The sequence below is a fragment of the Marmota marmota genome, unplaced genomic scaffold (assembly GCF_001458135.2).
Source record: "Marmota marmota marmota unplaced genomic scaffold, marMar, whole genome shotgun sequence".
NCBI classification, from domain to species: Eukaryota; Metazoa; Chordata; class Mammalia; order Rodentia; family Sciuridae; genus Marmota; species Marmota marmota.
In genome coordinates this window covers 31,999,810-32,018,906 of record NW_025999977.1, presented here as the reverse complement: position 1 = coordinate 32,018,906, position 19,097 = coordinate 31,999,810, and the positions used below count along the sequence as shown (strand labels likewise).

Genomic DNA, 19,097 nt, shown 5'->3' with positions numbered 1-19,097 from the left:
ATTTCCAAGTTTTAAGTTCAAAAGCAAATGTGTCACTGCTACTTTCATGTGATGTTACTAGGTTATTATCAGCAAGTAACTTGTTTCAATATATTTCTAAATTTCAGTAAAGAATATATAATGAAACATTCACATCTCTTGCTCAATGACTGTTCTAGAACTAAAACTAACACACTGTGACCAAATAACTAAAAAGGCAAGAGGCACAATGTATAAACAGGAAAATAACTAATCCATAAGAAGTTGCATTTGGTTATACCAAGATCGGGCTGACCTATCTGTTACAGACTGATAAATCAAGTGTTTTATCTACCCTATGTATGATTCTCAGCATGATTGCCAATGATCTCCTTTAAACTGGGCAATAGATTTCCTCTCTCATTAATAAAATTTGTATAGCCTCCTTCATTTGATGCTCATTTGCACTTTTAAAAGTGCCCGACACAGCAGAAGGGCCCTTGTTGGCACAAGCTAGCTCGGTACCATGTGATCCAAGGGAGAAAAGAACTCCAATAAGCACTACACCAAAGTGGAATTAAGGCTAGCTTGGGACTTGATAAAAAAAAGTTTATGCTAAATCATGTCTGTTGACACTTAAGAACCAAAGGGTCAATGTAAACACTAGCTGCTAAGTAAAGGCAACAGTGTCTTTCAGTTAGACATATTGGTTGGTATGGAAAATACTTAAAGACTCAAGGCTAAAAAATAAGACCAAAGAGAGGTGCCCGACCCCATTAGCCTTTCCTCTCCTCCAACCCATTAAGTCCAAACTTAGTAAACAATGGAGCAGGGTGGAGGTTTCATCATTTTAAACATATCTACCTATACCTGCTTACCAAAACAGTAGAAATTTTCAGTAGAGACATGGGACTTCCCAATTATGACAACCACTACATAAGGGCTATTATCAGCATTTATAAACTCTGGGGAAACCATAGATGATAAATTTTTTCTTAAACATCAGTTTTCCAACCTAACATGAGATTTATAAAAGGGCAATTATGTGTTGAGGTAAAGAAAACTAGAAGAGATATTTGGGAAACTTAATAGCAAATAATTTAAAAATATTTTCCTGCTAAAAAATGTAACCAAAACATAAAAATAAAGTTAAAGTAGAATATTCTTACTTTTTGGCTGGGGCTGTTTTCTGCAAATTCCACATTTTCAATGTGTGATCCTCTGATGCTGTTATCAAAACAGGTTCAATGGGGTGGAAAGCAAGCGCTCGAATGCCATCAAAATGACTTCTTAATGTAAATTTAGGATTCCAAGTCTTCCTCAGTGCATCTTTATTGTTTGCTATCTATTAAAGAAAGAAAACAAAGACACCTATAGATTTAGTTAGGGAGGGGGAAAAAAACACTACCTTTAACATTAACTCTTACTGATTTGTTATTAACCATCACAATATGTAACTTTCAAAAAAAACCATAATTTTTAAATGTAAATAACCAAACCAATAGGTGAAATTAACAACATATAAACAATGGATTGCTTTGAAGAAACATGAAACTTGAAATAAAAAAGTTAATATAATTTCATATGAAAATGGATCAAATAATAATGCAAAACAGATCTATACAAATGCTATCGTTCAGATCCTGAATGTCCCGCAAAGGCCTGTAAGTTGAAAGCTTGATGGGCAATTTGTGGCACTATTGGGAGGCAGTGGCACCTTTAGGAAATGGGGCCTAGTGGGAGGAAATTAGGTTATTAGGAGTGTTGCCTTGAAGAAGATATTGGGACCCTGGCTCCTCTTTATTTTCTTTTTACTTCCTCATTGTCAAGAGTTCCCCTCAGGGCTGGGATTATGTCTCAGCAGTAGAGAGCTCGCCTTGCAAGTGCAAGGCCCTGCATTCGATCCTCAGCACCACATAAAAATAAATAATATAAAGGTATTGTGTCCAACTACAACTAAAAAATAAATATTAAAAAAAAGAGTTTCCATCATTATATACTGCCTTACAAGGGGCCCAAAAGCAACCCACCAACTAACCATGGACAGAAACATCTGAAATCACAAGCCAAAATAAACTTTCCTTTCTTATAAGTGGTAATCTCAGGCATTTTGTCACAATGACAGAAAGCTTACTAACACAACTAGGATGATTCTAAAACCAAGTCACTTAAACTAAATTATAATATATAAAATAAAATTTATGGTAATAGTTGAAAAACTAAGTTATCTATAAACCTGTTAACATTAGAGAGAAGACTAACAAGTTTCACTAGATGCTGGATAGACTCTTTTTGGGGTTAGCAGAGAGGGAACGTAAGTGAGGTTCTACTTCTAGCCATGATGAATTAGGTAATATGGACTATCCCTGTACTAAGGACAAGTAGAAAAGCTGAACTAAATATTAAACAAACAAAAATGAATAACCAACAAAAATGTGAAGAAAAACCCAGCTGTCACAGAGCAAGGGATGAAGGTAGGGGGTTAGTAAGTGAACACAGGACAAGGCCTAAGGAGGTTAGCTCAGTCTGGGGTTATTTTTCCCAAAAAGTGTTTACTGATTCCAAAAGGGATGGCTGAGAGACTAAATAGTGCTTCTGATGGGCTCATACTGGCATAGGGATAGGAACTGGTGTCTAGAACCTGTCAAGAGGGGAAACTTCATGAATCACTTTGTTTTGGGTTATGATTTCAAAGGGCTGCATCCTAGAAATAAAGGTGAATAGAAGAAGCTAAGCCCTTGCAGAGACCATACATCGGTTTTCAAACATAAAAAGTAGAGTGGGGCATGGTGGCACATGCCTATAATCCCAGAGGCTCAGGAAGCTGAGGCAGGTGGATCACAAATTCAAATCCAGCCTCAGCAAAAGCAAGGTGAGACCCTGTCTCTAAATAAATACAAAAGAGGTCTAAGGATGTGGTTCAATGGTTGAGTGCCCCTGAGTTCAATCCCTGAACTCCTACTTCCCCAAAAATTGAACATGTGATTCCAAGTGTCTAATAGCTATAGACATCTGAAAAAAGCAAATTAAAACATATTTATGGAGAAAGACATAATCTTAGGTCTGAAGTTATCTCTATAGTAAAATTTTCAAATGTAGTTATTTGGACATAAAAATAACCATGTACATGAGATAAGGCATATTAAAAAAGTGAAGAAACAACACATAATAGTAATAGAACTATAGTCTCCAACTTTAAAATAGTCATGCTTACTATGTTCAAGATAAAGAAATTTGAAAAAAATTTGCAAATTAATAATAAATTATTGGAGAAATAAAATCTGTAAAACCTCAATAGGTAGGCTTAATTACAGATAAAACATTATTTAATATTTAATATTTAAGAAGAAATGGCTGAGAAATTTACAAAATTAATGACAACACACCAAGCCATGAAGATCTAAGAACCTCAGAAATTTAAATAAGAAGAAAACTAAACCTTGCCTAACAACAGACATGAATGAAATCAGTCAAAGAAATCAGGCTACCATTAAATGATAAATAACAGAAATGATACAGTTGACTTTAGTAAGAAAAAATAAAAATAAAAAGACAATAAAATAATGTTTAAAGTTAAGGAAAAAAACAATAACAACTTCTGCCAACCAGAATTCAATATGAGACAACAGTTAACCCACTCAGGCTAAACAAAGAAATTTAAGAAAAACCAGAAACTAAAAGAATTATATACCCTCATTAAATAGAAGTATTAAAAGTGTTCTTAGGGTGATCCCAGATGGGCAGTGAGACATGCAAGAAATGAAAAAAAAGCAAAATGTAAAATAGATAATCCTAACTGAATATAAAGTATAAAAAACAATGATACCTTATAGAAGATATACATTTAGAAATACATAACAAGAATGATGATAAATAGTGAGGGAGTTAAATAGAGTTAAAGTATTCTAAGGACTTCCTTATTAAAATTTTATTTGTGATTTTATGGTAATCTCTAAAGAAACTATTGAAAGAAAAGCAAAAGCTTGTGTAAACTCTAAATAACAGAGGGTCAGAGGCTTGCAATAATAAAAACATAATCCCTAAGTAGGCAAAAATAGAAAGAGAAAACAGAACAGGTGGTAGACAGTAGATTTAAAACCAAATATATCAATTAATTACTTTAAAAAGAAATGGACTGATTGCTCTAATGAAAAGAAAAAGGCTGTCGTGAAAAAAGTAAAAATCAACTAAATGGTGTTTTAAAAAGATAAATGTAAAACATAATATAAAAACACTGGAAACAGAAAACTTTTTTTAAAAAAATTGTATCACATGCGGAGAGGAATGGAAGAAACCTGTTTAGGTTACTGTAATAGTTCTGGGTAAGGAACAAAAAATAGACATGAATGGGAGGTGAAAAGAAATATATAGACTTCAGCTGTGTTTGGAGGTAGAACCCAAAAGACTTACTAATGGAATTAATAAAGAGAGTTCGAGGTTTTGATTTGTAGGAAGAGAAGTGTGTGGTAAGGATTGCTTCTTTATCACCCTGTGGTTTACTTGAGGATCCATTCTACATACCCAGTATTGGCACAGGGGTCACACTATCTTCTCCAGCAGAGAGAATAAGCTCTCAGTGAAAAGATTTTAATGAAATGGTTAAGACAGTTTATAAATACTTTACCTGTGAAACAAGCAATAATTCTTCTGATAAATTTACTGTGGTGAATGAATATAAATGCATTTATAAAACAACATTTGGAATTAAGTAAATGCATGCACAAACATATGAGGGTTTCAGGTTTGGTTCAAATCTCTGACAGTCAGTCTTCACATCTGGAAGTACACATCACTGACTACCAATAATTAAAATCATATTTCAACAGAATACTGGTTGATGTATTTAAGAAACAAGGCAAATGTTGTTTTAGGTTGGCATATTTCAACTAACCCCTGTTATCCTTCAACTTTTACAAAATAAAACCCAAACTTGTGCAACTCTTTCTCTAACCAAAACCAATATGCAAATCAACTGATTTATGGATTTAGGTAAAGTGTATAATTTTAATCTCTAGATTATTTGGAAAAATACTGGCTTAATTTTATATTTATCTTTTTTCGAAGTTTGCATTTAAAATTGAACCAAGTCTATACTTGTGAAGAAATTTTACAACTGACATTTTTTTCCCCTATAAAATTAAATTTCTATTTTCTAAAACTGAGTAAAAACATCAAAAATAAAACTACTTACATCATAAGCAAGTGAATCTGCTTCATTGGCCACTGTAAGGCCAGCTAATTCTCCAAGTCCTAGTTCACTTTCAAGGGCTTCATCTGCTCCCATGATGAATGACTTCCCAGAAGAAGGAGGAAATGTCAGTGCTTCCACTGAAGTGAGAAGAAAAAGAAACACTAAAAACCTCTATTCTTTCCTTTTCACTATATAGAATAATACTACGATGGAAGGAAAGTAAGTTTCTCCATTCAGTATTTCATGCTAATGTCTCAAATAATTTCTATCAATTACTAAACATATAATAACAATTGGTTCTGAACACTGCTGGTCTCATTAAAAAAAACCTGATATAACCTAGAAGACTACAGATGTTTTCAAGTAAAAATGATTAAAATTGTAAAATGTGCCTATTTGAGGCAAAATTAGTATGTTGGATTACAAGTCAGGATCACTTCTGGGAGGCGGAAAAGGGCTGTGATTAGAAGGGACACAAGCAAGGCATGGATGGCTTGGTAATGTTGTACTTGACCTTGGGGATGGTAGCATGGGTGGGTGATAATTCTGACTTTGTGGTAATTCACTAAGTTATATATACCCTATTATTTAGCACTTTTCTGTGGGTATATTTTATTTCATTTAAATTTTCATTTCAAAGAAATTTTTTAAAGTTCATTTGAACACTTTCACTGCTGCCAACTGTGCTTCAAGATGCAGATTAACTTTGTAATAAACTTGAAAATATTTCCTTTATAACTCTGGGCATAGCAATCCAATTCTTTCAATAACCATAATAGAAGAACCAGTTTTATAAAATGCCAAATTAAAATAGATTTTTATTTGGTCAATAATAAAATGTCACTTCATAAAGAAAAATTATTCTGACAAACTGCCAGAGATAGTCTTTGAATAGTTTCCTAGAGATGGTTCCTTTACTGATGACAAACATTTACGAGTTAATTAGATGAATTTAGTAGTTCAGTTCAAACTATTTGCTAAAGAGTTAAATTAACTTTTTCTTAAAACAAACAAGTCAGTTTTATTAACTAGTATATGTAGAAAAATATATTTACAAGATGTTTTTCATTATATTCAGTCATATCTAATAATATTTGTTAAATAAAATTGTGTTTTTAAAGCAGTCACAGATATTCTACATAAAATTCTTGTCAGAACAAAAAAAAAGATGTTATCAAGCCAATATACAATATAGCGGCAATAATAAAAATTGGATTTTACCTGAAATATCATACATCACTGAGGGATCCAAACAACTCTAATACAGAGTGGAGACTGTTTAAGTGAGAATAGTAGTTTACATGCCAAAAATTCAAAAAAATGACTCATATGAGACTATGAGGCTGTCTCCAGCCAAGTTTTTTTTTTTTTTTTTTTTTTTTAATATTTATTTATTTTTTTTAGTTTTCGGCGGACACAACATCTTTGTTTGTATGTGGTGCTGAGGATCGAACCCGGGCCGCACGCATGCCAGGCAAGCGTGCTACCACTTGAGCCACATCCCCAGCCCTCCAGCCAAGTTTTTGTTTTGTTTTCATCTCTAATCTTTCCAGATAACTTTGTTCAGATGAAATAAAACAACTCCAAAAAATTTCTAAGATTCCTGGGATTGACCATACACATTGTGTGAGCTAATTTTAACTAATGCTCTCAATTTAGTTAAGTAAAACCTGAACAAGGCAACATTGATTTCCTCACATACCAGTAGCCAGACACTGGACCTATGGACTGAAGACACAGCAATATGGCATAACTGTTATTTGATTATTCTCTATGGCCTCAGAACTTGAAGGACTACAGGCCACAATTCTTTCTTTTTTTAAATATGTGTATATATATGCGCATACATATAAATATTTTAGTAGGGGATTGACCTTTTAAAAAAATTATTTATTTATGTGCAGTGCTGAAAATCAAACCCAGTACCTCACACATGCTAGGCAAGCGCTCTATTACTGAACTACAACCCCAGCCCCTATTAATTAATTACTTTAAAAAGAAATCTGTGGCCCCTATAGGCCACAAACATTACTAATTAGATTTTATAAAATTATTTAACATGCCTCTTAAACATGACACTAGCCTCATGACTAAAGCTAGATGCAGTGGTGCATGCCTGCAATCCCAGTGAGTTAGGAAGCTAAGGCAAGAAGATCACAAGTTCAAAAACAGCTTCAGCAATTCAGGGAGGCCCTAAGTAACTTAGTGAGACTCTTGTTTCAAAATTTAAAAAATCTAAAATAAAAAAGGGGACAAAGCTCATGGTAAAGCACCCCTAGGTTCAATTTCCAGTACTGTCAAATAAATAGATAAAAAGTAAAAAATCATAGTGTATACAAAGACTACAGAAGCTTCTTCTGAAAGTGGATGGGAGGCCAAGAAGCATCAGTCATAAGCAATTGAACACACATCTCTTTTGTGTGTGTGTGTGCTGGAGATTAAACCCAGGGCCTGTACATGATTGGCAAGTGCTTTACCACTCAGCTATGTCCCCAGACCTCAAAGAACTATATTTATATACCCCAGGATTATACTGTAAAATAAAAATGGAAACAATCTAAATATTCAAAAGGAAATGGCTTCATCTCATCTAAAATATAATATAGAGTATTATAGTTTGAAATTATTTGTATTTTTATGTTAAGTATAAAACAAACTAGAATTATTCTATATAATAACTATATAAAAAGTGAACCAGGACTGAAAGAGAACAAGGAAACATGAAAAGAGAAATATGAAAAGAGAAAATGTGACAAGGCTTTCAGGTGACTTTTTGTCCTTTTTGTTTATCATTATACTCAATAAAATATTTATGAGTCTCAAAGTAAACATTCACTACCTATTTTTTTGACTCGATTTTCTCAGTGTTGGAATGGTATATAAAGGGCCTTTCTTACGTGTCTGTGAAGCTGGAGGATATTCTAAACCAGAATTTAGGGTGGGTTTTTAAATTATGCACTCTTTCCTAAACTCCAAAGATAGAAGTTAAAATCAACATCCCTTGAATGTAAGAAAGCTTATATTTGGTGAACATTATATAGATCAAAAAGTAAAGTTCCAAGATAGGACAATCTTTTATAATGACTAAATTTAGAGATATATGTCCAAGTGCTTTCTTTGCTCCAGAGTGTCTCAAGTACTTGCCTTCATCTGCCCTATTAATTTCGTGCTCAGGAAGCCTGGAGCTGCTAGGTCTGGAAGGTGAACCCACAGATGGCTGCAATGAAGGAAGTTCATCAACATCTCTCAAATTAGCAAGCATATCTTGTAGTTTTGACCTATTGGGCCCTAGCCAAAAAAAAAGGGTAGGGACACAAAAAAGAGGGAACAGAATTATCGAACTGCCATCAAAATGGTACCACAAAACTTATTTCACATCTGCCAACATTTACCTTTAGAAACATCTTCATAGATTAATAAGAAGCAATTATTTTCAAAGTTTTCATTTTATCCTAAAAGTTTGTCTTGAAAAACAATTATATTTAACATATATTTTATAAATTAAGCTAACAAATATTATTTCCATAAAAAAAGAATGCTTATGTCCTATGTAGACATTAAAACTCACAGTACTCTATACTTGAACCATTTAACAGTGCTCTAAATGAAGACAGATTCCAAAGACTGTGAGCCTACTATGTACCCAATTAAACAATAAAACCCCTGTGTATAAATTAAGGTGCATTCACTGCCTTGCATCCTGAAGCTATGACACCCAAGGTGAAGTCTCATTCCCTGCAGATTACTTACCTGAGCTTTGATTCTTCCTTCTCCCACATCCCTGTTTTGACTGTTTTATATAGGATAGAGGCTGAAACAGATCTTCGGTAGTTTTTCCTGTTATAAGTTTAATTAAGAATGGGAAAATCTTACCCATAGTCTGTTATGGTTTTCCCCTATACCAGCAAAGAATACAACTATTTCTAAGAAATTTTAACTAATACCTAGAAATATATTTCAAAATAGTAGGTCTGAAGTACACAATTTGACTGGAAATATTTCCACTAGACTAATTAAAAGGACTCAGATTTTTTCCAGTGGGTAATGTTTCAATTAAAAATATTTATAGTAGTTTATAAATTAGTGTTACATATACCAATTCAAAGCTTTGCTTCAATTCTTTTTCTAATCATAAATCTTCAGTTTGTTACCACATTGCTATTTTATCAAGACAACATGAACTAAAAATGAAAAATAGAAACTGCCAATGAAAGACATTAAAATTTCTCCCCAGAGTCATTTTTCTTCATTATACAAAAAAAAAAAAATGCTATATTCCTGAATATGGATCATTATCCCAAAATGAAGAAATCCAATTGCTTCTGTTAGTCGGAATACTGTTCCAGTCAAATGATGCACTTTTATATTTCACGTGCTCAATTCTGACTAGAGTGACACCTTGATATTGTAAAAAGAACTAAATAATCAATGTAAGAATAGATGAATTCTATTTAAATTCTGGCTACCTTTCCAAACTGAAGATCTTTATGGATATTCATTTTTATAGTATAAAAACCTAAGAAAATATATCAATATACAGTATAGACATTTTCCTCAAAATTTCAGTTTGCCTGGTTTGGCCATGGCTTCAAAAAGGAATGTAAAATTATGTCTCATTATGTTTGTTAATTTTTTATCAGTATATTGAATAAAGGGCACAGAATGTTCTTATGTTTTATATTAATATCATTCTGATTTTATCTATGTTACATAGCATTAAATTATATCATCTCTCATTATAAAATTGTTGAGACTATGCTAATATCAATAGTGGACACTAACCTTTTTAAAAATTAAGCTGAACAATGGTAAATTCAAAGATCCTTTAAAATAAAGACTTAAATGTTTTTAAGTAACTACTAGGTTGTAAAAGGATATCTTAATAGGGATGACTGGTCTTTGATAAGCTTTAACATCAGTAAAAAGTGGGGGAGGACATCCCTCTAGTCCTTTGCAATTTATAAAAATATATTACTCATTAAGTTTAGATTTCAACCTCTATTTACACTACTTTCATATCTCAAAGGATGAAATTCCCATTCCGACAGAAGAGAGATCCATGATCATATTGTCAATGAGGGTAGTAGCACAAGGAAGTTTTTAGTCTTGCCCTCCTAAAAACATAATTCAGATTGTTTTTAGGGATGTTTTGAAAGTTTTGGTATTTCCATTTTCATACTTAACTAGCTCTATTTCTAACTTTTCATTTGCATAGCAAGTTATATGATTCACAGGGCTAGAAATTTCATTTTGGCTTGTTTTTGATGTGGCACAGAATTTATTGAAAAGAAAAAAAAGGCAATTGGTAATATTGCTATAAATTAAATTGGCCCAAACTTTTTAATTAGAAAACAAATACTTTTTAAAGTTGTGTATTTGACTCTGTGCCCTGTATAGCATATTTTGGTGAGAGTAAATGAACTGTGTTGTGAACACAAAGAATATTCAGGGGTAGAAATTAATTTCTTTTTGTTCCTAAGATCTAAAATTATAAGCAGTAATTACAGTGGTTTGCCAGTGAGGTATACTAGATGAGATTTATAAATTGCCACTGGAAATAAACATCATTACAATGAAGCATACATACTTTTTTTTCTGGTACTGGGGATTGAACTCAGGAGCACTTGGCCACTGAACCACATCCCCAGCCCTATTTTGGATTCTATTCAGAGACAGGGTCTCACTGAGTTGCTTTGCTTAGTGCCTCGCTTTTGCTGAAGCTGGCTTTGAACTCGCAATCCTCCTGCTTCAGCCTCCCGAGCTGCTGGGATTATAGGTGTGTGCCACCACAACTGGCTAAGCATACATACTTTTAAAAATCAATTTATCATCGTGTTTGAATACATAGCCCAACACTCTCACGATGCTCTAAATTTGTTATTGGGATATACTGTGATTCCATGATCATGATTTTAAGTTCATAATCAAATAGCTAACAATTTAATTTCAACCCCTGAGAGCAGGTGAAAAGGAAAGAAGTAAGGAGCAAAAAAGAAAAAGAGTAAGTAGTTTTAGGAAAACATTGGAGGAAAAAAAAACTTGGGAGATGTAAAAGAGGCAAGATTTATTATTTATAAATACAATGTTTTCCACTTACTCTTCACCCCCTTTTTCCCCTTTCTCTCCTTTTTGTATTGTTCCTTGAGTTTGGTAATTACTCCCTGGTCCACATTCCAGGCTTCGGGCATGAGACACTGGTCCTCCTTTTCTAGAGGAAAACAAATGAAACAGCCTTTTTCAATAAAATATTGAACACTGTAAATCAATATGTCTGAAAGACACAACGATTTTCTTCATAGCATCACTAGCTAAAATAAAGTCATTATTTATTCATCAGATATTTAAGTTGCACAAAATACAGTAGCTAAGAAATAACAATCAAATCGATTTCCTAATTAACAAACTTCCCTTGAAAGAGACATCAAGAACCTCTCATTTTTCATTCCATTTTCTAAATGCCATTAGGAATGACTGGAAAAAAAAAAACAACCACTTAATATTTACTTATGTGATGAGAGACAATTACTGAGATTGTACAAAATAGTATCCAATGATCGTTTCCCTTTAAGAGTTTTATACTTTTGGCATGTGTTCATCAACAAATGATGATTTTTATTTTATTGGCCTTATAAGTAGATTTTTATAAAATTTATTAAGTAGCCTTCATTCAAAATGCAAAATAATTTAAATGACATGATTATTTATAAATTCCAAAAACAGGAAACTCAGAACTTCTGGTAAATAAAAAAATTAATCATTATTTCAGGAGAAGACTATTTAAAGAGTAAATATGTTACTGGTCATGGTGGTGCATGCCTGTAACCCTAGCAGCTGAGAAGGCTGAGGCAAGAGGATTGCAATTTCAAAGGCAGCCTTAGCAAAAGTGAGGCACTTAGCAACTCAGTGAGACCCTGTTTCTAAATAAAATACAAAATATGATTGGGGATGTGGCTCAGTGGTCAAGTGCCCCTGAGTTCAATCTCTGGTACCAAAAAAAAAAAAAAAAAAAAAAAAGAGTAAATATTTATATACTTATACTTACCATATAAAACAATTTATGTGTTATATAATACTATTGGAAATGTTAGCATAGAACTCTAATTTGAATCCATGACACATATAACCAACTGTTCACTCTACTTGTCAACTGGGAAATCGAACAGACATCTCAAACTAAATGGGCAAAACCAAACTCCCAATCTCCTCTACTCAACCAATCTGTTCTATCCACAGGCTCTCTATTTCATCTGATAGCAATTTCATACTTGTATTTGTTCAGATCAAAACCCTTTCCTCCCTCTTCATATCAAATATTTCACTTTCTCTACATTCAAAACATAAGCAGAATCTGATTTCTCAACACATCTACAACTTCTCTGGCCACTCTGATCTCTTGCTAGAATTACTGCAAAAATTATTACCCTTCACCACATAAGACAATTATCAACAGTTTTCTGGGTAGTCTATCTGAAGCATAATAAAGCTTTAAAAGTCAGATTATGTCACCCTTCTACGCATATCCTTCTCATAGCAGCATTTGACATAATCCTATATAAAATGGTCATTTATTACTACAATCCCTCTGCTTCAGACACTCTGGCTCCCTTGAATTCCTTAAGCATGACAGGTATGTTGCTATCTTATGGCACTTACTCTCTACTTTCTTCTCCCTCAGATGCCACATGGCCAAATCCCTCATCACAATTTTAAGTCTTTTGCTCAAAAGGCTTACCATAGCTACCCTATTTTAAACTGTAAGTTGCTCTTACCACCCCATCCAATCCCAATTCTTCCTATATCCCTGACCTTGTTCTACTTTTTCTATTTTCCATAGCATTTATCACCCTCTGACATTCAATATCATTTGTTATGTTTATTGCTTACTGCCTAGATCCTTTTACTAAGCTGTGAGCACCATGGGGGTTAAGAATCTTCTAGAAAACCTGGTACATAGACAGCATTTGTTCAATATTTGCTGAATGAATTTTGAAATTATTTGAAATGAATCAGAATAAATAGAAATCTATTTTTAACAACTTAACTTTCAATCTAGTTTAGAAAACTGTTTTTTGGACCTTTGAATATAACACTATTAACAACAATTTTACATCAACATTTCTAAATATGTAACTATAATCTAAAAACAGAAGGAATAAACTTTATTTTTCAAGAAAAACCTAACAATTAAAATTTTTACTTTCTCTAATCTGGCCGTAATAATAAATTTAACTGCATGGGTTTTGAATTCTGGAAGGTCTTTAGTCTATTAAAGCAAAAATTTAGCACTATCATAACCTTCATAGACTCATTACAACAGCACTAGAAGATCATGGAAGATGTTAGTATAATTTATCTATTTACTTGCCAGAAACTAATCAGATTCTTAACCTAAGTACAACTCTTTTTTAAGGGGGTGGAGTAGAAGAGAGGATGGCGTGAGCACTTAAAATGGTTTAAATGTCCACTCAACTAGACAAGATTTACAGTATAGTTCTGTTAGTTTGTTCAAAGTTCAGTACTTTGAATTAAATTATAAAATTCTTTTTTAGTGTGTGTGTTGGGGGGTGTTTACTGGGGATTGAACCCAGCAGCGCTTTATCACTGAGCCACATCCCCAGCCCTTTTTATTTTTTATTTAGAGACAAAGTCTTGCTGAGTTGCTAAGGGCCTCAATAAATTATTGAGACTGGTCTTGAACTTCTGATCTTTCTACCTCAGCCTCCTGAGTTGCTGGGATTACAGGCACGAAGCGCCACTGAATATGGCTAAATTAAAAAAATTCTTAAAATGCACAGGGCCAAACTACTATAAAAGAAACCTCCAGTGAACTGAGAGCTTTCATTTGCTCACTGAAAATTCCAATCAAAGTAAAATAATAGTAACTTGTTTAATTCCTCAATAGGAAAAATCACTTAAAAATTCAGCAAACACCTCTAACATTACAATGGTTTCTGAGAAGTAAGGAGAGTTAAAGGCTACCTTGAATGCTGAAGAAAAACACTCAAATAATATCTAACTCTTCCAGATCTTGCCTTATTGAGTTTATTAGCAATTTACAGAGAAAAAACATTCTTTTCTTTGAGATCACAAGGAATTTTCATTGCAGTGTTTCAGATGGAAAAATAGGTTTCAAAAATATTTTTTGTTTATTAAAAATGTTAGACAACCTTTTTCCCTGAACTTATCCAACTTGTTCACTCTACTTGTCCATTGGGAAATGGACAAGTCTTCTTATCAGTTCCTATATAAAGATGACACAAGTGTAAAGAAGGAAAATTCCAAACAAAATTTTTAACACAAGTTTAAAAAGGAAAAAATATTTTTTTCCATTTTGGCTTTAGAACATTTTTATGTTTCCTTTAGAAAAGCAATGTATTAAAAATTTGGGTTTATATTAATATTTTTAATGTTTATACCTAAAAATGTAACAAAAATTTTCATTTTAAGCAAAAATACTAAACAACATTTGAACATATGTAATATCTGTGTTCCAGTATTAAGATGTGTATTCTAGTTCTTGAAGGTACATTGAAATCAGTATTTAAAGTAGCTGTTTGAATGGAAGTAAATGAAAAGTTCATAATGTGGTGTATATACATCTAAAAACACATAATCCTTCAAAACAATTTAATTACTTTTATTTTTATGGACAAAGTATTAACTTAAAAGGAAAAAAATATATTTCAAATAAGAAACCATTGGTTTGTCTTTTAAGAAAACTGAGTAAAGAAGCTTTTATAAAGATAAACTTAAATATTAAAATAATAGGCAACTTTATAGTCCCTCAATAAAGAAACACTTGTCCAAATATTAGACCTTCCCTCTTTTTCTTTCTTACATAGATATATATAAACCTAAGGAATTAATCGTTTTTGAAGATTTAATCATATCCTACCTTATTGATAATAAAAATTTACTTCCATACTACTACAATGACCTATGCTAAAGAAGTTTCCTCCAAATACTTGTTTTAACTCTTGTTAAGAGGTTTATTAAATTCATTTAGAGTAATTTGAGGGGAAAAAAAAACACTATTCCTATACACACTGTCAAAATCTGACTTAGAATGAGAGACTACAATTTTCTACGTTCTACTTCTTTGTTGCACAAAAGATACTAGAAATGAGATCTTCAAAATCCTCTAGTTAAAAATTTCATACTAAGTTTCCACAAAATGCAGATTTGTAGTTTCTACTGTCTAGGCAAAAAATAAATATTCTACATTTGAGTTCAAATTATTTTCATAGAGTATTGCTTATTCTAAAAGAAAAAAAAAGATAAGGCAACTTGTTATACAACTTTCTTTAAACACACACTCCCTGAATAAATGGCAACAGTAGTTAAAAATCTCACTGGATGTTCAACATTTCAACATCATAGCTCTTCAAGATGTGGCCCTCATGGTAAAATATTAATTTCTTTTATTTACTTAAATCTCTGGTTGGAGGCAATATGCTTCCCCTTACCCCAGTCTGTTCCATCGCCTGCACTTCTAGATTCACTGTCTCCTTCCTCTGATGAAACCAAGAAGTCAAACTGCTTCAGAGCTTCTTTTGTATCTCGGTCTTCACTGCTATCAGGCAATGCTTTTTTTCTAACAATCTAATGAAAAAACATGCTAAATTAAAATATGGATATATTTATGAATTTTTATATTTAATTTAAATAAAGGAGACAGTATCCTTTGGCCACTGAATAAGAAATGTTATTAAATTATTTTCTTCAGAAAGTATGTCTTTGTTGTATTAAACTGTACTACCTAACCCAGTGAAAAACACAGATATCATTTTTAAAGGTATACATCATGTATCTTAAAGCAATAATTTAAAGTTTGTTCAATGGTATGACGGCTTGTTTTAAATAAACAGAAACCTACTGAAGTCACTGGCATATTAGACACACATTTAAATTGCAGATAGTTGGAAGGCTGAGGTAGGAGGATGACAAGTTTGAGGCCAGCCTCAGCAACTTAGCAAGACCCTTTCTCAAAACAAAAAATAGAACGGTCTGGGGATTTAGATCAGTGATAAAGTGCCCCTGGGTTCAGTACCAACAAAACAAAACTAAGATTCAACTGCAAATATGACAGGGGTTAGGTTTCACTTTTATATATTTAGAAGTATATATGGAATTACAAGTTCAGTTAGAGGGTGAAAACTTGAGACTAATGCATGCAGACATGATTTCTGAGACCAGCATGTCTATACTTTTCATGAATTATCTCCTTTTTGGTTACCTCAACCAACATGAGCCCTAAGAAATTAGGATAATGGGTCTGCAGCTTCTTTCCATAAAATATCACAATATCTCAATTTTCCAGACTTTAGCTTTCTTGTTTCATGCAAAACAGAAATAGCATGATCTAATCAAACTTCACCCCTGGAATCTTTTGAGTGGTATAAAATTGTAAAGTTTCAGTAGACAGATCAATAGGACAGCCTAGTGAGTCCAGAAATAGACCTTAAGAATTAGCAAACACACACCTGACTTGTATGGCCCTGTTCCCACTCTCATATGTGGAATCACTTATCAATCACAGCAATTTACAGCAGAGATGAGATACAGCCTCAGAAAGCCGTCTTATAAAGTACTCTAGGAAGCCACTACCAAAAGAATAAAACTGACCTCACAGATAAAAACAATCTGTCTTAACTGATCTGGTATATATAAAAACTGAACAGAAGAAATAAAGATTATTTAATGATGCTAGAATAATTGGCTGAACTATTTAAAATATTTCCTTAGTTGAATTTACTGAACTATTTTGATTAAAGAAATGACACATTTTAAAAACATTTTTTCTATTAACATTTTAATAGGATAATTTTTGGCCATTCTGTTTGTCTATATTACATACAATATATTTTCTAAGAACATGCTTATTCACTGTTACAAAGCTTGATTTTTAAAATGCTTGTCAAGTGAAACTTAGTGTAATATAATGTAAAAATTACCAAAACTGTTAAAATCAGTTATTTGAAAAAAAATTTTTTTCCTGAAATACTAAAAAACTTTTTTAGTCTAGTATTTCAAAGGGGATAAGTCTCTTTACATTAGATGTACCTTCATTGCTTGATTACAGAACTGTTATGATCTTTACCAACTGGAAGACAGAACATTTATGAATTTGATTACTTAAAAACAAAACAACAAAAAAACCCAGCTGGGCACAGTGGCGCACACCTGTGATTCCATCGGCTCAGAAGGCTGAGGCAAGAGGATCACAAGTTCAAAGCTAGCCTCAGTAATTTAGCTAGGCCCTAAGTAGCTTTTAGCAAGACCCTGTCTCAAAATAAAAAATAACAAGGGCTGGGGATGTGGCTCCGTAGTTACGCATTTCTGGGTTCAATCCCTGGTATCAAAACAAACAAACAACATAAAACCCCCAAATGGTTAGGAATTAGGAAATTAAACAGGTTGTTTTTTAGAAATTTCTAGGCTGATAATTCAAAACAGTTTTAATAATTTGTTTATAGATTTTAAATATTTAAGTTGATATAATCACTAACAGCATCATAATTATTTACCACTTAGCTATAAATAAGGTATTTTGATAGGAAACCAATATTTCAATGTAATTATCTCATAGGAATCATAAGAAGTTACATAACTTTCAGATGATCAGGGTAGAAAAAAATGTCACAGAAGCTTAGGCTTTTTTACTACAGTAAATTAAGACACAAGTTATTACTATTCATTTGGGTAAGAAAATGTTTGAGTGACTATTCAAAGTTCCAATAATATCCATGGCAGGACTATATCAGTAGAGCACTCCTTCATAGTGGCCCAGGGAAACAATAATCTGGCAGTAATCCATCTGAGAGCACCTGATGGAGCTCAGGAAGCAGAGGGCATAAAAAAAAAAAGTTACACTTTATAGTTAAAGCTATCATTTATATATAGTGTCTCCTTTGTTTCTCATAAAATCTTCTGGGTATTCATTATAGTTTTCATTTTTATAAACTATAAAAACTAAGCCTGAAACATTAAAAAGCATAATTAAGTGGCAGACCTGGGACTTAAACTCAAGCATTTTAACACTTAGCCTGATTCCTATTTCTTTACTTTCTCATTCTTATTTTAAATAAATGTGAAAGAGGAAATTTAAACATTTTTCTAAACAAAGTAAAACATGTCCTCATCTCCTTCTTAGAAATGAAGGAGGAGGAAGAAAAGGAGGAGAAAGAAAAAGAAGGAGAAAAAAACGGTGGGGAAGTAGAGGAAAAAGTAATGGGGACAGAAGGAAAAGGTGAAGAGAGAGGAAAGGAGGAATGATAATGAGAGGGGGAAAAACATGGAGATGGAAAGAGAAGTAAGAAATAGCAATTTAGAGACAACTTTTATTCCAGGAAATTGCTAGGAAAAAGTCAATCAACTAATAAAGACCTGAAAAAATTACAGAAATCCTTTGCCTATAGTTTTAGAAGTCTGTAGGCCTGACCTACCAAAGCAACTCACAAGAGAGACAAAAACTGCATCAGAGCTGATGTTAGGCACCATAATGGATTATATGCCAGTTCTATTGTTTTATAGCAGCCAATTACATTGTAATAAGATTGTAACACTAGACTGCTATAACACGTTTATCATTTTATTTTTTTAAAATATTTTATTTTTTAGTTGTAGTTGGACACAATATCTTTATTTATTTATTTTTATGTGGTGCTGAGGATCGAATCCAGGACCTCACATGTGCTAGGCAGGTGCTCTACCACTGAGCCACAATCTCAGCCCATATCATTTTCATTATATTCATCAGCTCTATAAAATGCTATTATATTCAATAAGTTAATAAAAATTCAAGTGAGGGTTTTTAAGGCAAAGCTATAATATTAAAAGCATTCTTGAATTTGAAATCTATACCAAACCTCTTTCCAATTTCTCACAAAAAAAAGTAAAGGGTTTATATTAAAGAGCATGATTTTTTTTTTTTTTTTTTTTTTTTAAA

At 32.5% G+C, this 19,097-nt stretch overlaps 1 protein-coding gene across 1 annotated transcript in view; it reads right to left on the bottom strand.

Annotated features, from left to right (window-relative positions):
* Strn (striatin) overlaps nt 1-19,097 on the bottom strand; it is a 104,386-nt gene that overhangs the window by 22,978 nt on the left and 62,311 nt on the right. Inside the window, exons 5-10 of the mRNA XM_048804947.1 lie at nt 15,616-15,751; nt 11,247-11,357; nt 8,900-8,986; nt 8,294-8,437; nt 5,150-5,286; nt 1,128-1,303 (exon numbers count right to left, since the gene is read on the bottom strand). Of these exons, the coding sequence (XP_048660904.1) occupies nt 1,128-1,303; nt 5,150-5,286; nt 8,294-8,437; nt 8,900-8,986; nt 11,247-11,357; nt 15,616-15,751 (791 nt within the window). The remainder of the gene's footprint in view (nt 1-1,127; nt 1,304-5,149; nt 5,287-8,293; nt 8,438-8,899; nt 8,987-11,246; nt 11,358-15,615; nt 15,752-19,097) is intronic.